The 24,763-nt window shown below is 37.2% G+C and overlaps 2 protein-coding genes and 1 long non-coding RNA gene across 5 annotated transcripts in view; 1 reads left to right on the top strand and 2 right to left on the bottom strand.

Annotated features, from left to right (window-relative positions):
- LOC128864447 (uncharacterized) overlaps positions 1-20,088 on the bottom strand; it is a 59,755-nt gene extending 39,667 nt beyond the window's left edge. The window contains exons 1-2 of the long non-coding RNA XR_008454685.1: positions 19,944-20,088; positions 14,157-14,227 (exon numbers count right to left, since the gene is read on the bottom strand). This is a non-coding gene — a long non-coding RNA (uncharacterized LOC128864447). The remainder of the gene's footprint in view (positions 1-14,156; positions 14,228-19,943) is intronic.
- On the top strand, positions 9,310-20,347 carry LOC128864440 (uncharacterized). 2 transcript variants are annotated; one of them, XM_054104100.1, is made up of 6 exons: positions 11,670-12,106; positions 15,354-15,400; positions 15,434-15,898; positions 18,949-19,509; positions 19,584-20,014; positions 20,076-20,347. In XM_054104100.1, exons 1-6 carry the CDS (start codon positions 11,922-11,924, stop codon positions 20,217-20,219), a joined length of 1,833 nt encoding a protein of 610 aa, XP_053960075.1. In that variant the 5' UTR covers positions 11,670-11,921; the 3' UTR covers positions 20,220-20,347. The 2 variants fall into 2 exon arrangements, with proteins under 2 accessions (XP_053960074.1, XP_053960075.1); XM_054104099.1 differs by lacking the exon at positions 11,670-12,106 and adding an exon at positions 9,310-9,373 and having other exon boundaries at positions 15,354-15,898.
- Positions 20,347-24,763, bottom strand: part of LOC128864425 (zinc finger protein 600-like) — an 86,443-nt gene continuing 82,026 nt past the window's right edge. Inside the window, exons 3-7 of one of the 2 annotated variants that reach the window (XM_054104079.1) lie at positions 24,659-24,761; positions 22,774-22,977; positions 21,444-22,706; positions 21,026-21,378; positions 20,347-20,967 (exon numbers count right to left, since the gene is read on the bottom strand). In XM_054104079.1, coding sequence (XP_053960054.1) covers positions 20,640-20,967; positions 21,026-21,378; positions 21,444-22,706; positions 22,774-22,914 — 2,085 coding nt within the window. In that variant the 5' untranslated portion in view covers positions 22,915-22,977; positions 24,659-24,761 and the 3' untranslated portion in view covers positions 20,347-20,639. Of the gene's footprint in view, positions 20,968-21,025; positions 21,379-21,443; positions 22,707-22,773; positions 23,160-24,658; positions 24,762-24,763 lie in introns of those variants that run through there. The other variant, XM_054104078.1, reaches the window with a different exon arrangement.

The raw sequence follows: 24,763 nt of genomic DNA, 5'->3' as shown, positions 1-24,763 counted from the left end.
TTGGCCACCAAGATGTGTTACAGCACACCTTTAGACATTCATTTGTGGGGGTATGCAAAATCGAAATGCTTCGTGGGTAAACCAACTTCGATTGACGATTGATTCAAGAGATTTGGACCACAATCCCCCAGCGAGTCATTTAAAATCAGTGTTTACGGATGGCCGAATTGCGGTTCAGTTGCGGCCAACATTTGAAAGGGATTGTCTTTAAAAAATGAATGTTGAATTTTCATTGTTTTATTTCAATTTAAAATCCAATACTCCAAAATTGATTACCCCTGAAAGACCAAAAATTTTCCAGGATACCCAACAGCAAGCATTACTGAACGAAGACGATACGACGATACACAAGTTGAAAACTAGCTTACAGAGGCGTTAAAGATAACTCGTCAAGGTGGTGCTAAGTGTTTTTAAAATCTTCACAGAATTTTCTATTTTTTTTTTGTTTTTTTTTATATAAAAAACTAGAAACCTATTTTCGCACTTAATATCTTTGAAAGCGAATGCTGTCAAATTCTCTGAAATCTCGCTGCTAGAGAAAAAGCTGAAAAAGTAAAAGCAAAAACAGAATCACATCTCAGTATAAAATACTTTCTTCTGATACGCATTGCATATACTAGTATAAACATGCATACAGTAGCGATCAAAATAATTGTAATACAACAAATTACGAAGTTTTCACTACTTATATATTTTTTATTTCGTTTATTTTTAAGTTGTTTATAAAAATATATGTAATACAGCAAAAAAACGTTTACCTTAAAGATCGAAACTTTGAACAAAATTCAACAAGAAGAACAAATTTTCACCAAATTTTAAATTTTTCAATGTGCAAGTTCAAAATGGCTCAAAGTTAATGCTGATTTTTGATAATTCTGTTTATTCACGGTCTTATGTATCTTCTTCCATATAACGAAAGATTGAACTCTTTTTTTATATGAAGAAAAGCACAAGACCGCCAGAAAAAAGAATTTTCAAAAATCAGCGCGATGTTTGAACCACTTAACCTTGCACTTTATTGTATCAAAATTCAATGCACTTTTTTTCTAAAAAATCTGATTAAAAAGCTTTAAACGAAAAATTGTTGCTTTGACTTTGAATTTTGTTACAGTTTTGAAATTTTATGTTAGTTTTTCTAAAAAATCCCAGGTAAATCTATGTATTAAAGGTGGTCTCAGTAAATCAGCTGATTTGTTGTTTTTTTTTCACCGTGTGCGTGTGTCTGTCAGCTCAGAATGTAACAAAGCGAATTCATTTTTTGTTTTCTAGTATATTTCTATTTCTAGTAATACTTTTCTTTGCCAATCAAGCGTACAAAACATTGTTGTTGGTCTAGTTCCACCACCTTTAATGAATGCGCCTTGAAAAAGACCGATAACAAAATTTAAACGAAACATTGTTGATTTTTTTTTTTTTAATTTTGTAAAAGGTTTTAAATTTTTTATTATATGGTTTTTATTGTAGCGAATATTATATTTTTATAAAGAAATAAAAAACTAATTATAAAATAAATAAATAGTCAAAACTTTATAAAATGTCGCGCTGCTATTATTGTGAACACAGGTGCACATACACAGATATGTAGGTGTCACTTTCAAGAAACAAATTTCACAGAAAATTTTTTTTATGTAATATAAATTTAATAGAGATCAAAAGAATTCAATTCCAAAGTATGTAGCAGTAAAAGTGTGGAATTCGTGGAAAACAATTAGTCGCAAATAGAAAAATATAAACCAGTAGGCGTTGTTTTGATTTCAGGAAGCCAGCTCAATAACGAAAATTTACATAAATTTTCTTTCAGCCTACTTTTAGCGTAAAGAAGATAAACAAAAAAGAAAAACACGACATGATGAAAAGCACTGATGCTTTTGATTATCACGCTTGATATTGATACATACAGTGATGCACGAAAGTCTGCATACACCGCATATTTTCATTTGTTTCAAAGTCCAAAAAGTTTGTTGCAAAATGTGTTCATACACTTTTATTTCAAACCTTTTCATAATCATAATAAACAAAAATACATTTTTTAGTATAAATTGCCAAAGTTATGGGCGAAAACCCCAAAAACTGTGCTGACGAAAGTTTACATTTAGTACAAAAATAACTGACTTTAGTAAGAAAACTTTACTTCATCAAAGATATTGTGGCCTTTAAGTCTTAAGTTGGTCCACCGTTAGCGGCAACAACTGCTTGAAGCCGACGTGGCATCGAGACAACTAAATTTGTCAACTCTGCAGATGTTATACTTCCAGACTTCTATTTTGGCATTTTACATGTTCAACTTCCGTAGTCAGGGATCGCATCAACGCCGCCAAGAAAGCGTATTACGCCCACCATAACTTATTCAAGTGCCGACTTTTGTCTGAAGCTACAAAGATATCTATGTATCTACAAAACCCTTATTCGACCACTCCTAACATATGGTTGTGAGGCATGGACTCTTAAGGCTGATGACTACGCGCCGATTGCTAACATGGAAAGAAAAATTTTAAGAAAGATCTTTGACCTAATAAGAATGGATGATGGTATCTACAGCATTCAATTGAACTCTGAACTGAACGATCTGACTCAGAACGAGACAGCTGTACGTTTTATTAAAGCGCAGCGCATAAGACGGCTATCATGTGACTGTACCGTGAAGAAAGCCTTTACAGGAAAGCTAATGGGCGGGAAGATCAAAGGCAGGCAGAGGAACCGTTGGATAGACGCAGTGCAACTCGCTCTCAAGAAGTTGGGAATACGTAACTACTAAGCAACAGCTCAAGATAGACGGCTTTTGAGGAGCATTTTGAAGGAAGCTTTGACGCACCCCACGTTGTAACGCCATGAAAGAAGAAGAAGAAGCGTTAGAAGCCTGATTTTTTTCAATTTTGCGTCAAACTTCCCCATACATGTTCAAAATATTATTAAAATCTAAACATTGCGGTGGTGTGTTTAAGTGGATTGGTGCATAGCAAAACTGAACGAATCCTTAAGAATGTGTGTCGTGTGTTTTGGATCGTTATCTAGTCGAAAGATCCAACCTGCTTCAAGCTCCTATTTATGCATCGAAGGTTTAAAATTATGTTTCAGTAAAGTATATATATATAATATAATTGGCTCGTAAACCCTTTTTGGGTGTTTGGCAGAGCTCCTCATCCTATTTGTGGTGTGCGTCTTGATGTTGTTCCACAAATGGAGGGGCCTACAGTTTCAAGCCGACTCGGAACGGCAGATATTTTTTTATGAGGAGCTTTTTCATAACAGAAATACATTCGGAGGTTTGCCAGTGCCTGCCAAGGGGCGACTGCTATTAGAAAAATGTTTTTCTTAATTTTGGTGTTTCACCGAGATTCGGACCAACGTTCTCTCGGTGAATTCCGAATGGTAATCACGCACCAGCCCATTCGACTACAGCTACATATATTTATATACAGGATCTACATTACCCTGAAGGCTATTCTTCGAACTCCAGATACCGCAACAGCTCCCCAAACCATTACATTGCCGACACTATGCTTGGCAGTTGATACTAAATTTTTCGGATTAAGTTGACCTGTTTTTTCTTCCAATCTTTCGCCCTTCTATAGCTGCCCAATATATTAAACTTTGACTCGTCTGTAAAAAAAACTTGTTGCCAAAAAACCATCCCCTTTTCTTTATGTGCTTTGGCAAACTCCAAGTGAAGTTCTACTGTGGAAACCGTTTCTGTTCAGAGTTATTCGAATTGTTTGCGGACCGACACACGTTCCTGGTGTGCTTTCTATATATTCGACTAATTCTGAAGCATTAATTTTTGAATTTTTGCCCACTTCTTTCAAGATAGAGATAGTATCCTAGAGCGACCACTCACGGCTCATTTTCAGCAGAACGAATATTTTAAAATAAATTTAGAATGGTTGAATTGCTGGTCGACTTAAGGGGTTTTATACAGTAAGAAGGCCGAAAAAAGCGAATTTTCCAGATTTTTTTCTGAGAAAACTTTTAAATTTATTGATCTAAATATTAGTACACATATTATTTTATCTTTTAACTGTATTTTAAGACTTAGATTCAGTAAAAATATTTATTTGGAAAGGAGCTACAGCTGATCTCCGGGAGCTCCTCTCAAAAAAGACGTTTTGCGATGACCACTATATCTCTGAATTGGATCCTCTGAGATTAAAAACACAAACAGATTTCGTTAAAGTAATGTTAAATCTAGTAATTAGTCGAAGGAATAAGCAAAATAAGTTTTTTTGTCAAAATGGCGGTTTCTCAAAGAAAAAAATCGATTTTTGACAAAAATTTCGGCCTTAAATTGTTTATAAAAAATAAATATTTATCGGTGAGAAAAAATCTTCGATTAATTACTAAGAAATATATTTAATAAGCTCGTGTTAAAATTTAAGACTAATCGGTTTAGCCGTTTTCAAGTAATGTTGGTCACCGACTTTGAAAACACCATTTTGAGAAAAACGCATTTGAAGTTTGAAAAGCACTTTACTTTACTTTCGAGCACTCTGAAACGCCTTTTCAAATTTGCGTGTAACTTCGAAAATATTCACCGGAGCGATATTAAGTTTTCTGTGTGTATTCTTAAATATATGTATATTAAGAAAATAAAATAAAAAGATGGATTTTTTTAAAATTCTAACTGTATATAACCTCTTCAATTTACAATTTTTGAAATTTCGCCAAATGTCTTACATCAATTGATATTTCTTTTCCATGTTTGGTGCTTAAGTGTCCAAATCACAATTGATTAGTAAAGCAGTAAACATAATAAAAGGAAAAAAAGAAACTTTACTTTACCGTTATCGCAGCACAGCATATGAGTATGCCAGCTAGGCAATTCGTTCTGCATGTAGATTTTTTTATGTTAAAGAATGGATTTTTTTTTAATTTATTGTGATGAGAAAAAGGTTTCAAATAAGTGTGTGCCAATAAATTTTTCAATAAATTTTGTGGACTTTAAAACCAACGGAAATGAGGCTGTATGTAGACTTTTGTCCAGCACTGTATGTTATGAATGTTCTTAAATCAACTGCGGATGTAGAGTACACATACACACACATACAGGCATATATGTACATACATAAATACAAATGAAGGTGCTAATTTGACAGGCCAATAATACATTAGGCAGAGGAAAAGGAATAGAATTTGAGCCAAAGCATCAGCATGAGCAGGTATATGTGTCATACGTATGTATGTATTTAAAAAAATAAGAAAGTATTTTTGAGTGCTTAGCGTTAAGAACCATGTACTCGTACCAATACACATTTGAGAGTTACAACGAATAGAATGAGAGCTCCTAATTGGATGTAGTAAAAGTATCAATGGGTAGAATAAATATAATATTATATTTAATATATTTACATACAAGTGTGTTGACTAAACCCCTTTGTATGTGACTTTAGTTATTTTTGCTTTTAAATCAATAGAACACTAGATTTTATGTAAGAATTTAATATCATATTTTCATTCAATTCTCATCAAGACGAATTCTAACGCCACGACTGTTAATGATTAACAGTTTAAGTTCTACATTAGAACACAGCAAATTAATGCTTAACAGGTAGAAACTGCTAAATTGATTTAAAATAAAACAAAAGTTAACTCAAGGCCTCATATAACACCAAGGGCACTCTGTAGACCACCATCGTGGAATTGGTGACCCCGCTGAAAAAGAAGAAAGAGTTGTCTCATGCGGGCATGTACGAGTATGTTATGCACTTCAGCTCCTGACTGGGACAAATTATTTTAGCCGACGGAGGTTACATTGGCCAATCTTCAGCTAATAGCCATCAGACGTATTTTTAAGTTTAATACTCCAGATTTACCTACGAAACAAAATAATGGTTCCATTGTCTATGCAGATATGTAGCGTGGGGTTCTTTCGTTTACCGAACTTAGAACATGCAACTTACCATATAATCGTACATGAACGTGAGCAGCAATCCTTGTCTAGATCAATGAGCCGCAGAACTCGAAAGATTGGCTGAGCTTTTTTCATGATGATCGCAAACACCTATCGAATTGAGAATTGCTAGGGATGAATTTTTGTACTGTTACGATTGGTGCTTCTAAAGGGTAATCAATTTAGAGGTAGCGAAAATTCCAAATGATTGGGCAATCTTTATTATTTTTGGGTAAAACCATTCATGACATTTTTTGGCCGCAACTGCACCGTAGTTCGGCCATCCGTTAACACCAATTTTGAATGACTCGCTGAAGGACCACGGTCGATATCTCGTGAATAACTTTAGTAATGTTTGCCTGCAATGCCTCAATCGAAGCTGGTTTATCTACAAATCATTTAGACTTTACATTCCCCCTACAAATAAAAGTCCAGAGATGTAAAATCACACTATCTTGATGGCCAATCCAATTTCTCACCGAAACGACGACGCAGTAATTCCATTGTTTCACGAGCTTTATAGCAAGTATCATCAAAAAATTGTTTATCATGGCGCGATAGCGTTCGCCATTCACTGTTACATTGGCGGCAGCCTCGTTTATGAAGAAATATGGGCCGATGATTTCTCCAGCCCCTAAAGCCGCTCCAAAGGGTTGTTTTCAATGTATGTAATGACTGTTCTTGGATGGCTTGGTCGGGTTGCTCTTTAGTCCAAAAACCGCAATTGTGCTTATTAATGTAGCCATTAAGCCAAAAATGGGCCTCGTCACTGAATACTATAAGTTGGCCTGAATGCGCGATGAACACTCTTCACAAAGCGTCGATTTTCATAATGTAATTGTATGATTTTTAAATGTTGTTGAGGCGTAAGTCCCTGATGAAATGTTAATGAATACTGAAAAAACTATGTATTTAGTTTGACAGTAGTGACGCGTGATCCTTTTAAAAAACAAACTCTATTGGATAAAGTAACTCCAATTTGATCACCCTGTATATATATATAATTGGAACCCGTAAGGAGTGCAAGTCGCGGTCGGCCCCAAAAATACTTGGAGAAGGTCGATGTTGCGCGAACTAACAGATGCCGGGACGGTGCAAAAACAAAAGCCCAGAACCGTCTTGTCGAGGCCCATGCTCCCGAGCGGAGTGAACAAGGAACAAAATATATCTTCTTCTTCTTAGCATCACAGTATTTGGTGAACCTTTGCTTCAATCATAAGCTTGCGCCATCTGTCTCTATCTAAGGCTACCTCCTTCCACCGCCGCATTTTCAAGGTCAACTTCCACGTATTCAAGCTATCTCTTTCTGAGGCATCCTCTTCTTCAGCCTCCAATAGGGTGTAATTCAACTACCTTCCGAGTTGTTCTCTCCTTCGGCCTTCTAAACACGTGTCCGAGCTGTCTTATTCTCTGAGTTTTTATAAATATTATCACAGTTTCATTTTTTGCCCATAGTTCCAGCTCATGATTATATCTAATTCGATAAAAATATATGTATACTTTCATTTTAAGTGCTCAAGCTCTTAAAAAAGCATCCGATATAATATAAACATCAGCATTTTTCAGCTAAAATTTAAAAAGGTGAACTAAATACCCGCAAACACGTTTTGACTTATATTTATGAATGTTAAATATTTGGGCAAGTCATGTTATTGCGTGATTATTTTTCGAAAAGAAAAATATTTCAATTCCACAACTATGTATTCAAACTTTCACTTTAAATATTTTGAAAATCGTATTTGATCTTCATCTTAATAAAGAAATAAGATTTCATTAGAAATACACAGTAAAAAATAGTCCCGACAGGTGCAACAATGTAAAGAAAAATATTAACAAGATGTTAACAAACAACAAATTAGTGCTTGCCAATGAATGTGAAAGGCATTCAATTAAATTGAAAACTATGGCACCTATATGCATTCGTACATTGTAAAGTTCCTAAGTGTGGCAAAATATGCACTTGCAACGCGACCACATAGTTAACGTTATGTTTCAAATTCATTGCTGTCAATTATATGTACGAGATGTGGCTATTAAATAGAGAAACTGATGTCGTAAAACAAAAATATGGCTTCACTGATCTGTTTACAGCAGCGAGAGGCATTGCATTCGAAAACGAGGATTCGCTAAGCTGACGATCGCAGGCGATAGCGTACAGCGCAAGTTTCGTTACTCAATGGACGCAACTCGCAGATGTCATGCAGTAAAAATTAAAATTCATGAATATAAATTACATTTTAGTTTCTGCTGAAGCTTCTTCTACAAGTTTTTACCGGGATGAAAGTGATTAAATTGAATTGGTTGAATGCACGCCAAGTGGAGGTAGAACAGCTTCCTTTACTTCAAATTCCCTGTAGGAGTATTAGTACTGAAATACCGCATTATTTGCAGCTTCGAAAATGATAGATATATTAGAGGTGGACGTGATTATTAACATATTTGACTTATTTAAGTATAGGATGAATGCATTATTTAAGGCTATAACTTCCCAAAGCCATTAATTTCTTTTTGTTCTTTTTCAGGTAAAGCATGGATTACTACAACTTATAACTACCTAAATACCGTGAACGACATAATGAATAGTACACTCGCAACAGTGCATCAATGGGCAACTCAGACAGGCTTGGGGGCAAACGCCGATAAAACGGATATGATACTTTTTACTAGAAGGTACAAGATCCCAATTGGTGTTTGGTCAAATAATCTAGCAGAAATTGGGCTCAGTACGATGGGCGTGTTATCATCATGCAAAATCCAAGAATTGTTTGCCCACATTTCCGGCCGTTTGCGAAGCATAGCATCTCTCAAACGCTTCAAAAGGGATAAATAATATTCTTTATTGATTGTCGGGCCCGATGGAAGGTACTCATGGCGCACTAGGCCTTGGCAAACGAAGAAAACAGTCAACATCATCTTCCCAGTACTTTTTGATCATAGGGTATTTGACTTATTTTATATACAAGGTGAATGTATTAGTTGAGGCTATAACTTCCCGAAGACATTAATTTCTTTTTGTTCTTTTTCAGATAAGGCATGCAGTTATAGATCGCTTGAATGTGAAGTCTGTACTGCTGTAAGGCTGCGAATCGACAACAAAAAAGCTCAAAATTTTTATAAACCGCTGTTTAAGTGCTATACTGTGCATAGATTTCTAACGACAAAGACTGGTTGAGAAATACGATCATTGACGAAAACCTTTCAAAATCAATGAGACCCCTTGCGAGCGAGCTTAATTTTTCTGAGCGCCAGTCGATCAGTCGAGTTGTCCACGAATATCTCCGGTATGAGTTCACATACGGGACATATATTGAGTACATCTGACTCAATTCTAGATAAATACGAGCCTAACCTGCTAGAATATTCGACAACATAATTGCGCCACAGTAATGGAAGCTTTACGAGGTAGCTAAAAGCTGAATTTCTTCGTCTGCAATGAGCATTGGTTTCACCCCTATAACGACATTCGGAGAGCAAGAGCTCATAAAGAAGGTAAGGAAGTCGTGTCATACACATCTTATATACTGGGAGGTCCAGTTGTGGATCTCATCAGTCATATAAAGGAGATGCCTCTTGAGGTAGTTCAGCCTCCACCAAGTACCTACCGTGATGGAGATTTGATGTCGATATATCATTGACGCGTATCGACCACACAGCTGCTTTACAGACTACCTCTCCAGTACTTATAAGAAAGTAGATGATGAGCTCCTAGCCACAGTGGAGGCGCCATTTGGGTTGCTTGGGTAGGCATGGATGTGTAAGCTGGTGGCACCTGTTAGCGAGAACAGCTTGGTGCCTCAAGTCTTGTAATCCACAGTGTGTGTGCATTTAAGCCTGAAAAGGTCTAAAGTTAGCACCATCCGTTGCACTGATTGCATCTACCTGAAGTTGGGTAGGAGTGAAGCCTTCTTTGGCAAACGCGGCAGAAATACCTATATCCGCGGGAAGAGGGTGAGGTTCGATACCGTATCCAAACAGAAGTGATAGATGAAAGCACTAAGCAGGGTTAATTTACTAAGGCGGCAGTCCTTGGTCGGGAAAACCCCTTTCAGAACTAAGCGAATTAACTAATAACAGATAAATATTCCGAAATTTTGAAGTTGCCCAAATAAAACACTTCGTATCATTTGTTGACATTATCGATTTTATCGGTCTCAGTTAAGTGAACCTCAGTTGGATTAAGCCCGTATAATCACATCAAACCGTTCGAGCAGGTAATCCGTTCCCACAACAGGCAGGATCTGGATTTTTATGCGACCCAGCAGTATTCACCAACTATTTATGGGCAATATTTATGCTGTTACAACAACAATTGTACTACGTTACTGGAATAACCCGGTTTAAATCCGACCAAGCACTGTCACTTCGATTGCATTTAACAAGAATATGTGGGAATTATTTTACGCTATTACAACGCGGGGGCTGTCGTAGCCGAATGCGTTGGTGTGTGACTACGTGCATGAAAGAGCAAAATGATAGTAAAAGTTTTTTCTAATAGCGATCAACCCTCGGCAGGCAGTGTACGTCTATCACGAAAATGCTTCTCATAAAGACCCTTTGCCGTTCGGAGTCGGCTTAAAACTGTAGGTCTCTCCAACAGCATCAAGACGCACGCCACAAATAAGAGGAGAAGCGCAGCCAAACACCTAACAGAAGTGTGCGCGCCAATTATTTTTTTATTTATTTTACAACAACAACTACAGGGCAGTGATGAGTGAATTAAGATCATGTGGCCCATCTGATGAACAGATAAGAGCAAAAATTTGCAGCATTTCTGAGGCTCAATTTGCTTCTAAATTTCGATTAATATAATCCCGCCTGAGTTACGAGCCGCGACAAACGCATTTAAGTAAATTCTGTGTAGGAAAAATTAAGAAGAGAACCAGAAAATAAGCTGAATATGTGATTAATAAACTTTCACTTCTTTGCCGTTTGGTTAAATTGTATCTGATTTTATAATTTAACCCACTTTAAACTCTATACGCATTATATAATACAATCGCATTGGTATGTATGTTACATATACTCGTATCTATAAAATGTTTATTAATGTCTGGATTTTGCTCTCAATGTAATTCCAAATATTTTTAACTCATTTCATTATCTTTTTGATTTAAAATATGTGGATAACTCATGCACTAAACGTGTAAAACTATTCAAGATTATTAACCTATAGAAAAAACGCTAAAAACCAAACAAACAGGAACAAAAAGAGCGGAAGCTTACGAATCCAAACACAAACCACAATTTCTATGTACACAAGTAAAAAAAATACTCACGAAAAACATCCAAAACACAAATTGACTTAAAGAAATGCACGCGCTTCACACAAACACCAATAAGACTATTTTACATGCATGCATATGTGCGTACATTGGTATGTAAGTATAATACTAATAAAAATTATTTAGTATGCATATTAAGTCTAAAAGAACATACCAAGGAATGAAAGTAACACCTCACAATCATATTAGCAACTCTACAATTGTACATACATACATACATACATATATGGAATATGTGTGACACACATATACATATTAATACAATTATGGTGAATGCAAGATTATGTGGAGCAAATGGAGATACGAAACGTGTAAGCTAATAAATAATAAAACTAGATCATTGCAGACTGTTGAAGATGTATGAAAATTTCTGGGCCAATACACGGCTAACCGTTTTCCCCCCAAAACTACATATTGCTGATAAAATATGAAAATTTCATGCGTACGCTTTCAGTACAAATTGAGAATTTCAAACGGGCACTCGAGTTTGACGCGCAAGCAAATTGACCATTTATCCTAGAAACGAAAACGAATCCGAATTCAGTGGAAACGAATGTTAGAAACGTGTTGCGCCTGCGCCATTGTGCTCAATTGGCGATTGTATTAGTGATTAATTAGGTGTTCAATGAAAATATTAATAGTGGCTAAATGTTGTGCGTGAAACTTAAGCAGAATTTAATAATAAAATAAATTTTCGATTTACAAAAAAAATAAAAAATAAAACAAGAAAAAAAAAATACACACACATACACACAATGCGCCAGTTGTATAGACACTACGCAAAAGTACCGACTTTGCTTCTGGCCTTCACCTGCTTTTGCCTTCAACTCGCCCACACACAAGGCTATTCTCAAGTTCTAGTCAGCGGCAGTGGCAGTACAAATAATGAAGGACCAAAAATTTTCAAAGCACTAAACATGGATTTAATTTACCCAAGAACGTAGGTATCATAATCGAGAGAAAATATGTACACAAGTAAGGAGTTACTTGACGTGTGTGATTGTTAGTTAAAAGAGTCACATAATTTTTAAAAATAAAAAAAATCTAATTATTAAAAGGAAGAAATATTCACTTGAAAGATAAAGTGCTTAAAAATTAAGGAAAGATGAAATCAATGTGGAAATGGTTGAAAGATGCGATAGAACTAACAGATAACAAAGAACATATTACAAAAATAGCATTTAACGGTGAATGGTTTTTAATATGGTTTCGGTGGCAGTGAATTTTACTCGCACGAGTTCGCTAACTTCGCTAATTTTTGTAATTCACGCGCGAATTTAGAGAATAGTGAAATTTCCATCATTTTGAAATTGCGCGAATGAAGCGAATCCTTTGAATTTGTATTCAATTTGTTTTGGTTCTCAGTGACAATGGCCGCAGAAAGGTTAGCAGATGAAATGAGAAAACGTCCCCAGTTATGGAATATGAAAGAAATGAGTATTGCAAAGAAAATATCAAATTGTGGGATGAAATATCTTTGGAAATGAACCTCCCAAGCTCGTTCGAAAACGAGCTGATAGTTTCCAATAAAGTATGTTTGTCGATACCCTCTTTGTCAATAATAATTTAAACAAGAGACACAATTTGTAATATCTCTAAAATTCGCCACTTGCTGGTTATGTGCCCAAAAGCGCACTTTGATAGTTTTTTATTATATTTCATTTTATCGTCGGTTAAATTAGTTTTGGGTAATGGCCGGAACAAATAGTTTTCAAGAGGATACGCTTCGTCACCAATTAGTACAAAGGGTGCTTCTATTTCATATACTGACAAACATCGTACCTTTTCGGATTTTTAACACAAAATTTATTGTAATACAAACTGATTGTTGCAAGTTAGATTTACTTAAGACTGCGTTTTCTTTTTTTTTTTTTGGTAGGAATGCCATATCTGTGATGGCAACCTAAAAATAAAAACAAAACTCAAATCAGTTGACTTAGAGCGTCACCTGAGGCATGTTACGAGAACCTTTTCATCATGCACAGCGTATATCTTAGTGCGCTTTGTAACATATTTGTTCCTTAAAAACGAAATTTCCAAAGAAAAAAGTTCACTTTCAGACATATTTAATATTCCAAAGTTGGCACTTTTTAAAAGTGGACTGCTCTTTACTACTTGGCGCAAGCAAATTAAAAGTTCATAGAAGGCTAACGCGAATAAAAGCTGCGCTAATATTCGTTAAGTTCGCCGAGTTCGTGCGACTAAAATTCGCTGCCACCGAAACCGTAACCTTATTTTGAGCATAGCATAGTAAAAGTTAATGATATATTGATGATTGCAGATGTTTTGGGTGTTTGGCCGAGCTCCTCCCCCTATTTGTGGCGTGTGTCTTGATTTTCTTCCTTCAAATGATCAATTTTAAGCCGACTCTGAACAGCAGATATTTTTTATCAGGAGTTTTTTCATGACAAAAATACACTCGGACGTTTGCCATTGCCTGCCGAGGGACGACCGTTATTTCAAAAAAACTTGTTTGGTCATTTTGGTATTTCATGCACAGAGATTCGAAGCTATGCACTTTCGAAGAGTAGTCATGCAACAACCCATTCGTCTACGGCGGCCGAAATAACATATTTTGTTTAGTAAAGTTGAACCATTCAAACAACGTCCGTAGAAAATCGTGTATTTTTCAAGTGGCTTCTGCATGCAATTAGCTGAAATGGTTGGATAAAAAAGAAGCACGTGTTAAAATTCGAGACTGATCAGTTTAGCCATTTTCGAGTAACGCGCTTAAAGTTTGAAAAGCACTTTACTTTACTTTCAAGCACTCTGAATCGCCTTTTCTAATTTCCGTGTAACTTCGAAAATATTCACCGGACCGATATTAAATTTTCTGTGTGTATTCTTAATTACATCTACATTAAGCAAAAAAAAAACTTTTTTAAATCGATTTTTTGAAAATTCTAACTGTATATAACCCCTTAAACAATTTATTTGTAAAAGAATATTTATAAGTACAGGAAAATATACATATAAATTTGGTCACTTACCGCTTGCAACGCGTGTACCGATGTTAAATTGGCAAAATTATCCCCATTGCATGAAAAGTGTTGATTTTATGCTTTAATTATAACGGAAAAGGAAGACATCGAGCAAAGCGAGATGAAAACAGGGTTGCAAATTACATGAAATGATATTAAACAAACTTCATAACTTAACATAAATTGTATTAAGCAATAACATTGATTTATTTCAAGCATTAAAATATCAAACTAATCTTTAACATGACCAAAAAGAGGAGTTAGCAGAATGAACGGAATTTATTTTAAATTAGTTCTTAAAGACCGCACGTTTGGGATTTGCTATAATGTAACATGGGCAATTTTAGGCAAACTATAATGTCGTATTTAATGAAACTTGGTGGAGATGTTAGGGAGTGGTTCTGGAACAACCTTTATAACTCTCAATTATTCCGGAAATAATAGTTTGGTAATTATATGCCTTCTCAGCGCCCTCGGGAACTTCACTATAGTTTGGCACATTATAATATATATTTTTCTAAACTTCACTTAAATTCACAAAATATACACTCACTCGCGTGTTTTCACTCATTTTTATACTTGTATTCGAAATATTTCAATGAAAATTAAATGCAAATGCTTTTACCCATATCAACACTTTCCAATTTAAAACGCGAATAAGAATTAATTGGAATTGACAGCAGTTAGTGTTGCCGGATGCTTGCAAATTAAAATTAAAATATGAACAAAAATGAAGTATTTCAGTTCAGTGTTGATGATGGGGATACGGATTATTGTGCCTCCTTACTACACACACGCATATAACGTTTTAATTTTGGGTTCAATGGTTTTAACATGTAAAGGAGTTCTATGCAAAAATACTGTGGATGGCATAGTCGGAGTTGGACTGATAAGGGTTAGTTTCTTGAAATTCTACAAATTTACAAAGACCTTCTAGTCGACGCTCCTGTAAAACTCAATGTTTTATTTTTATAAAGTGTTTTCCAATAACAGGTAAGCGTGGTCGTGGTGGTCATTTGCCTGATGTTATTTTCCACTATTAACGGCATACCTTCCTCTTTATAATGAAATAAACATCCGATCATTTAGTATATCAAAAAATAGCATTTTTCTTTTATACCCAAATTTTTCACAAAAGCCTTTAGGCAAGCCACCCCCGATTTTTTCTTTCTTCCTTCTTATACTCCAATTTATCCTTTCTTGCAGCTTCAATTCCAGCGAAGATGTGATTTCCACTACAGAAACTTTAGTCAGTACAATAGCGTCGACTAAGTTAAATATGCAAGAACCACAGCAACAACATGACCATCAAGTTCAGCCAATGGCTAGTGAACAGCCGATGTTGTATGTCACACCAGCAACAGATAATGTCCTGCCAGCCGCTCATCATGAGGCGACCAGCATAAAACCAGTGTTGGCAGTTGATAACGAGCAGCAGGCACCACAACAATCAGACGCATATGAAACGCCATCGGATACATCGCTAGCGGACACATTACCGCCATTACAGGAATATGCATCAACTGGACGCGCCATTGACTATAATAGTCCGGCATATAATTTCAACAAACTCATAACGCCTTTGATCAAAAGTCCACCATTACCAGCACCACCATCAGTGCGGGCACGGCCGGCATTGGTGTCGTCACCATCCCAAGCCACATCAAACATTGGGCAAATAATCTATCCGCATGCGTATAATCAGCAACAGCAACCAAATCGAGCGGAAATTAGTAAACTTACGGGAAAAGGTAAGGGAAATTTACATAAATATATACATATGTATGTTTGTATAACGCGTATATGATGCAGGGAATGGTAAAGAGAAAGTTGCAGATACTAAAGTGTAATTTATGTGCATATTGTTGTTGTAATAGCCGCACAAAACATTTCCCATACATTTTGAGGAAAGCTGCTGAAGCGCATAAAATCCAGGTCCCCCGACTGTCAGGGGAACGTTGTTTATATGCATCTACGCGGGTCGTTTGAAAAGTCCGTGCAAAATCAGAGATATGGCACGACTGATGCGTATCGAAGTTATGTTTAGTTAGTAGCATCACCTGGAAGAACACGAACCAAGTTTCGGCGAGATCGGTATATTTCTTTGTGTTTGGCATTCGTTTGAATTGAGGAAGTCGAGTGATTTTTCTTTTTCATCACGACAACGCATTACCAGCCTAGGCTTTAGCAGTAGTCGTCGGAAGATCAATGGAAATAGGTTTCCAACTCTCTCTCTCTCTCTCTCTCTCTCTCTCTTGTCAACAAGTGCTACTGTGGGCTAACTAGGCAATTGTGTAGTAAAGTCCTTTCTCGACGAACAAAACTAACCCTTTAAACCAACGCAAAATCAACAGATCATAACCGTCCTATCGTATGGCGCAGAAGCTCGGACGATGACAACGTCCGATGAGGCGTCCCTTGGAGTGTTTGAGAGAAAGATTATGCGGAAGGCTTTTTGACCTTTGCACGTTAGCAACGGCGAATATCTCAGGCGATGGAACGATCAGCTGTATGAGCTTTACGACGACATAGGCATAGCGCAGCGAATAAAGATCCAGCGGCTTCGTTAGCTAGGTCATGTCGTCCGAATGGAAACACACGCTCCGTCTCTGAAAGTATTCGATGCGGTACCAGCTGGTGGTCGCAGAGGAAGAGGAAGGCCTCCTCTGCATTAGAAAGATCAGTTGGAGACTGACTTGGTTTCACTTGGTGTGTTTAACTGGCGTTGGTTAGCTCGAGAAAAACACGATTGAGGCGCGAATTGCTATTTTTTAGACTTGGAAAAATCCTATTATTCGGATGGGATCAACAAACTAAAACAGCGTTGGACGAAGTGTATAAGCATAAAAGGAGACGAAAAATAATAATGATTCACCCCTAACAATTAAGTATTTTTTATTTTTGCACGGACTTTTCAAGCGAGCCTCGTGGTATACCGCTACCGCATGGAAAGAACGTAACTAAATTTTTTCGAAATTTACTCTGACGTGCGTTTTGCTGTTGTTCCACAAATGGAGGGGCCTACAGTTTTAAACCGACTCCGAACGACAAAAGGTTTTTATGAGGAGCTTTTCCATGGCAGAAATACACTCGGAGGTTTGCCATTACCTGCCGACGGACGACCGCTATTAGAACAAAACATTTTCTATCATTTTGTTGTTTCATAGACAGAGATTCGAACCTACGCACTTCCGAATGGTAGTCACGCATGAACCCATTCTTTTCCCCTCCACGTGGTTCGTAACTTTGCCCTGTCAGTGTAGTGTAAATCACTGGTCGTCTTCGACTAGCTCGTCTTCGGTAGGCCCAGGAAACATTCTATTTCGACAGGTTGGGCCCAGAAAGAGGGATGTTAGATGAGTGGGTTTGATGGGGCATGTCAAAAGGTGATTAGTGTCGTGCGGAGTGCCTACACATGCCGGGCATATAGTTGGTATGTCACGGTCGATTTTGGATAGGTAGGAGTTTATCCTGCTGCAGTATCCAGGACGCAATTGTGCCAAGGTTACGCATGACTTTCGGGGAAGTTGAAGCTCTTCGTCTACAATGGGTGATGGTTGGACTCCCTATACGACATTTGGGGGTCGGGAACTTAAGAAAGTGGTAAGAGTCTCCCGATGAATGTCGTTAATTGTCTGACTGTACACTGTCCGATCAAGTAATTTTCGGTCTGTTTTGTCCTGGATCTCGGCCGCGTAGTTAAGGAAGTGCCTCCTTACAAGGCGGCTCAGGCTCAAACAGGTGTCTGCATGGGTGGGACCTGCGGTAACACCCTAAGAGAACTCTACATATAAGTGTTGCATTGGGGACATCAGTAGACATCCTGTCGCAGTCCTTATGGCAGTGTTTTGGCAGATCTGTAGCTTCGTCCACTGCAAATCACTGGTTCCAGGCGACCAGACAGGTGCAGCATAGTTTAGAATCCGCCGGTCAATTGCCTTAAATTTCGATAGCAGCAATTCCTTGTCTTTGCCTCCAAGTGCTGCCGGCAAGCGATTTGAGGACCTTGTTGCGATTTTGGACTTTAGTGGCAATAGCGGTTGTATGCGCTAAGAAGGAGAACAAACTGTTCACAGTCGGATTTGGTGTGTCATCGACTTTTACCTTAAGTGGCAGTTTGACCACCTTTGTCCAAGTGGTAAAGAGGGTCGCCGTGGACTTTGTAGGGGAAAGTGGGAGATGCCTCGCAGTGGAAAAGCGGGAAAGGTCGGTGAGGTAGTCGTTAACCTTGGCGCACAGGCCATCAATGTCGTTGCCCGACGGCATTATCGTGTAGTCGTCGGCGTAGGACACCAGGGAGACTCCCTCTGGTGACTGGGGGAGTTTCGAAATATAGAAGTTAAAAAGCAAGGGTGAAAGAGCACCACCCTACGGAACTCCTCGCTTTATTTTCCTCTGTTTTGAGATTTGGTTTCGAAATAACACCGACGAATGACAACCACTGAGGTAGTTCGCGGTCCACCTCTTCAGACGTGGTGGGAGTGTCGACTGTAAAATATCACTGACTGTGTCGAAAACCTTTTTTAGGTTCTACGCTACTAGAACAGTTCTCTCGCAGGGGCGATTTTGGTTGAGCCCGCGGTTTACCTGAGTGTTAATGACGGTGAGGGCTGTGGTGGTACTGTGCACCTCTGTACCGGGTTTCTTTCACTCGCTTATCGAAGACTAAATATCGCTAGACTAAATAAATATTTAAATTTTTTATGTATTTTCCTTTTATCTTATTTCATTTTTTCTATAAGCTTTGTTGACGATAGAAATCAATACAAATTTAACAAATCTATTTTCTGTAAATCTCAAGCTGAATTTAGTGACCGTTTCACTCCTGGTGAAGCAGTCGCAGCTGGCCAATTTGCCAAGCACCGACAACAGCACAATCACGCCCCCAACACAGCGAATTCGGACAACAAGAAGGCGTCCGCATCTCAGATCAGACAGCAAATATACGTACCCCCGAAAAATACATATTCATTTCCACCGAACTTAAACGCAAAGTATCCGTCACCTTATCAAGACCCCAAAGCGGCCTTGCCCTCAAGTAATGTAAACAGTTATGTGGCGCCACCCTCTGGTCCAGTGCAGGCGAATGCAAACTATCCATTGGTGGCCGCAGCTAGCAGCAACGATAGTGGCTACACGTACAAAGGTCCCCTTAATCCAGACAGTGACGATGCGAAAAATGAAAAACCTGCTCCCGCTGAGGATCAAAAGGGCGTGGATAGCGGCGACAGTAACTCGGACGACACGATAGGTGTGCTACCTGCCAGTGCTATGGGCGATGCGGACAAAGACTTGGATGGTAAAGGTGCTGCCATGGATAGCATGAATGCAGGCGAAGATGATGCGGGGGCAATGGCTGATGGTAAATTGTGCACGAAGCGTTATCTACATATATGTGTGTATGTGTGTAAAATGATGTCAATGGTTTTTTTGTAGGCGTTGAACAGGATCATCCGCCACCGACTGATGACACAGAGTATCCCACACCACCACCTGGGTGGCTGGAACAGCATCCCGATACGTTGCACGATAGTCCGCATAACGGGTTTCACCACGATCTAAACAGCGATCCCCATTTCGATTTACACGATCATTTTCCATCATATCCACAATACTTTCATCATTATCCTGAAATCATATGGGACGATCATCATTATCACCATCACGACCATACGGCACCGCCACCACCCACGCTGCCACCCATCACCACCGAAGTGCCACCACCAGAGCCACCACCGGAGCCACGTGTCAAGAAGTACAGCTACTTTTACATTGGTCGCAAATTGTGGTACATACCTCTTTATTTCACGGTTTGGTTTAGTTTTTATGTACTCTGGCTTATCATTAAATCGATTGCGCGCCATAAGGTAAATAAATTTAAAAAAAATATTTGATTTAATTTTCAATTCAACATAGCACACTTTCTAGGTCAACTTGCCAAACCATTATGTCAGCAAACGTAGCCTACTAGATTACCCTGTGACAGAGACGCAGGCAAACGAATATATTAATGACCTAACGGTATCTGTTTTGGAGAAGATTGAAAAATTCCAACAGAAATACCAAACATGACTGGAAGCAAAAAAGGAAACTATTTTATGTTGTCTTAAATGTATATTTACGGAATAAAATAAAAATAACTAAGTACATAATTAACTTTAAAGTTTCATCAATTTTTTGTAGTTATGTATAGGACGTACTTAGGCTATTTCCGATGCAAAAACTGAAACGATAGGTTATCTAGGATATTATTGAACTAGATATTAATAGTTTATTCGTCGGACTAAATTTACAAAATTGCTTAAAGAACTTAACTAAAAATTTAATAAAATTTCTTACAAACGAAAATAAAATTATTATCATTAGTATGGAATACTAATTAATTACTTTAGTTATAACTAATAATATGCATAATGCATATAATAGTAATATTAAAAACATTTCTTTATTAAAAAATGCATTTTTAAGAAGTAGCTTTGTGCAAAAAACATTTTAAATTTCAGCAATTATTTCATATACAACCGTTTCACCCTCCTCGTCGTCGTCTTCTTCGTCGTCATCAGCTAGCATATCCTCATGTAATTCAATAATCTCTGATCCGTCATCAGCTTCAAGCTGTATTGTGGATTCCTCTATTGAATGGGTTTGTGTTTCTTCTCCGTACATTACAACAGATTCATTTGGTTGTACATCAGTCGTCTGTTTTGTAGTTTCGACACGTTTTGCGCGTTCTTCTGCTGCGATTAAAAGTTGTCGCATATGTAGCGGTAAACCGCCATGATGACGCTGAACCTTTCGCGGATTTCCAACGACATTTGTGCTGAAAATATTTATGCACATAAATGAAAATTCTTAATTTTTAAAATTTTTGTTATTACCTCGAACGCAACTCCTCCAGTTTGGGTACAGTAACAGCTTGTGCCTTCTTGCCCATTGCCTCCTCCTCGGCTAATTCTTGAGCATGCATCTTTTTCTTATGTGAGCGACAATTGGAACCATTCGAAAATGTTTTCTCGCAAAAATTACACTTGTATGGTCTCATGCCGGTGTGCAGAATTAAGTGATTTTTCAAAGCCTTTGTGCGCTTAAATGCGGCCGGACAGAAGTCACACTTGTAACGTTTGGCATCGGAGTGCACAAGCATATGCATCTTCAAAGTTCGTCGCGTATTTAACAAGAGACCACACTCACTGCAAATGAATGAGGAGTCTGTATGTGTCTCCAAGTGCGCCTAATATGAAAAAAAAGAAATTGTAATTTTAATTTATGCAACCCTACAAATACCAATATATGTACCTTCAATCGCGCTTTATTCTTGAAAGCCCGCTGGCACACCTCGCACTCATACGGCGTGTCGTTGGTATGCACTAATTTGTGCTCGACCAACGCTGCTAACGTTTTTATCGGTCGTCCACATTCATCACAAACATATGGCTTCTTGTTTTCATGTATGCCCCGTACATGTTGGCGCATCACCGACACTTTTGTGAATTTGCGCTCGCAATATGGGCACGGTATGTCAAGCTTATCTTCAAGCGCCATATGCGATCGCGCATGGATTTCTAATTGCCGTTCTGTTGGATATATTTTGTTGCAGGTTTCGCACTTAAAATCCGGTATGTCCGGCACTTTATTATGTTTTTCCAATGTATGTTTGCGATAGGATGTGGGATTTTTATACTTCTTCTGGCATATGCTGCACTCATACTTGAAGGATAATTGCGAGTTTTCATTTGTATCTTCTCCAGAGTATATATCTGCTTTTTCTAGATCCCCATTATCGTTTACAATATAATTTGATGGTCGACCACGACGTCTCTTTCTTACCCGGCTACTTGAATCAATTTTGTTGACTTGTGGTGATTTTTCACAGCTTCCACATTTATCATTTCCCGTCAATGATTCGTTGTCACTTAGCCCATCCTCTCGTAAATTAACTGATTCATAATTTTCTTCGGCTTTTTCATTCTCGGCTTTGTCATCTTCATCCACTTCTTCCCCACGCAATTGACGAAGTAGTTCAACATCATCTATCTCCTCTTCGGTTGTAGCTTTCTCAATTATAAAGTGTTCCTCAGTGTCTTCTTCGAATTCTCCAATCAAAGCACCAAGCATTTCAGTGACACAATTCTCATCGTCATCATCTGCTGCGTTCCTCTTTCGTTTTGTACCTCGCTTCATAAGTTCAACCGATAGTTTTCCTTCAGCTTTTGGTTCGTCTTCGGTTTGCAGTTCCAGTACTTCTGTTTCTTCTTTATTATCGTCTCCATCCAATTCCCACTCGCATTCATCAATCGACTGTTTATCATCTTTGTCATCTTTTATTTGTTGCCCCTCAATAACGCTCTCCTGCTTTATAATATGCTCCCAATCCATGTCAAGTAATCCATATTGCAATCTTACTTCATTCAGATCCAAACAATTACCAGAATTTATGTTTTGCAATGCGCAGAACATCGCTTGGACTTTATTCACCCTTTCGGTAAATTGGGTCAATGAACACACCAGCGTATGGCATTCCAGGCAAATAAATTTTGATATTTCATCATTTGTTTTAATCTGCGAATGCAAATAGTATCCATAATGTACTAAGTCACTAAATAAGAAAATATTTTGAAGTACATACATTCACCCAGAAAAATTTCCCAATTGCTGTGGCCAAAGTGTTATCCATTATATTTCCGGGTTCTTTGATTTCAGGGAAGACACACAAATTACTTTCTTCATCTTCTTTTGCACATAAACGACACCACCGCTTCCAAACCATGTTGTCGTCTTCTGGCGAAGTAGTATCAATGCGCGCCTCTGAAGTTAAGGCCTTCTGAGAATGCTTAGAGGCAAACATAATGAGTTGTTATTTGGAAAAACCCGACTTTGTTTTATGATCAATACGAATACGATTAAAAGTTCTTTCCAAATATTAAATATTACATTGATAATGTATAAATTGATTCAACAAATATGTTAGCAAGAAGAAATATAAAAAAAATTATTTAATTGCCATCAGCTTACTGTCAAATGCATAAATATAGGGTTGCATTTTGCTGCAGTGAGAAACGAAAGTGAATCGAACACAGTGGGCCGATAAATAAAATGAAAATAGTATTTTCATGAAAAAATTTGATTAGATTGTAAATTTCTAAAGTATGTTCACATATGCAGAGACTAGCAATAAAGCCACGAAAATTAATATCCCCGTTCACATATGGGACAATCAGCTGCCAAGACTCAAAGTTTTTCTTCATAGAAATTTGTTTGGTGGAATATTTTAGTGCTTTTGCATAGTTCAATTAGTATTGAAGTATTGACGTTCACATATGCATTAATTACCAATAAATCCACAAAATTAATCTACCCAGTCACATATGGCAGATTACCTGTAAAATTGACAATCAGCTGTCAATAGTATTGTGAAAGCTTTTTCTTCATAAAAATTATTTTGGTGGAATATTTCGGTGGATTTAGCTTGTTTAACTATTATTAACGATAGCTAATTTAGAAGTAGAAGGAATAGCTAATTTAATTGCGCAATTGTCTGCTAATAATAAACAGTTGGAGGAAATCCGTAAAAGGTTTAAAAAAATATGCATTCGAAATTCGATATTACATTTTATAATAAGCAATTAAGGCCAACGCGTGTGGAAACACATTTTTTTCTGTTATATGAATACACAGTTAATAGTACCTAACAAAAGTTTTATTAGAATTATTTCTATAAACCTGTTTTCTTTGGCGGTATCCATTTTATTTAGTTTTTACTTTGACATTTCTCCTTACATTCGATAACAAAGAAAACACAGAGGAAAAAGTATGATTATAATCTAAGATTATTTTAAAATCTCGAATTTCGGGAGAGAAGTTTCGTATGGGTAATCTCGCTTTTTAATTACGGATTAGGAGTAATGCACCAAAAAGTAGATAATCTACTTACATGTGTACCTATTATAACATTGGTAAAGCTTAGAACATAGAAAAGGGATGTGCCATTGCTAGGAACAAAATGAAAAATATAAAAAATTATAAACTTAAAAAAGAAAAGCTTATCAATTTGGAGCCAAAATTGCAATAAAAAACGCAAGCAAACAAATGTTGCGGGAGAAGTCCTAAATCCTTAATTGCCAAAGGTTATGTGTATTAATAAATATTGCGGGGAGAATCCTAAGTTCTAAAGTTATTGAAGCGATGAAGTTGTGGCAAAAATCCAAATATAAACTCGTTTCTCCAACTTCGAAATTAAAACTTTTCGACATTTATTTTTCAAAATATTTCCCTTTATATACATTAGGTTAACGTCCCACTACATTTCTATCATTACAAGCTCAGTGCTGAAATTTAATGTTTTCAGCTAATAACACTTTTACGATTTGAAAAATTCAACAATTAAAAATTAATATCGCAATATTTCTTCCATTTTCTCTCAACAAGCTTATTACATTACAAACAGATTTTTGAAGCTTGCAAGTTAAGTCCGTCCTTTTCTTGTTGATAACAGAACGTTTTTAGTTACTTACACACAGTGCTCCTTGTATAGATTCGCCTTGTCAATTCAAACATCAATTCGCCTTTGCAGATGAGTTCCATTGGGGTCCATACTCAATTCGCACTGTTATTAGACT

Source organism: Anastrepha ludens, chromosome 5, assembly GCF_028408465.1.
Source record: "Anastrepha ludens isolate Willacy chromosome 5, idAnaLude1.1, whole genome shotgun sequence".
In the NCBI taxonomy this organism is placed as follows: Eukaryota; Metazoa; Arthropoda; class Insecta; order Diptera; family Tephritidae; genus Anastrepha; species Anastrepha ludens.
The sequence above is the reverse complement of the archived record's forward strand: the minus strand, read 5'-3'. Positions and strand labels throughout refer to the sequence as shown.

Bases quoted from the DNA above. Each gene is read 5' to 3' on its own strand.
- LOC128864440 (XM_054104100.1), top strand. From the start codon at position 11,922: ATGCGCCAGTTGTATAGACACTACGCAAAAGTACCGACTTTGCTTCTG. The intron at 12,107-15,353 runs GTAGGTATCATA...CCTTTCTTGCAG, and splicing joins GATTTAATTTACCCAAGAAC to CTTCAATTCCAGCGAAGATG. The intron at 15,401-15,433 runs GTACAATAGCGT...TAAATATGCAAG, and splicing joins CACTACAGAAACTTTAGTCA to AACCACAGCAACAACATGAC.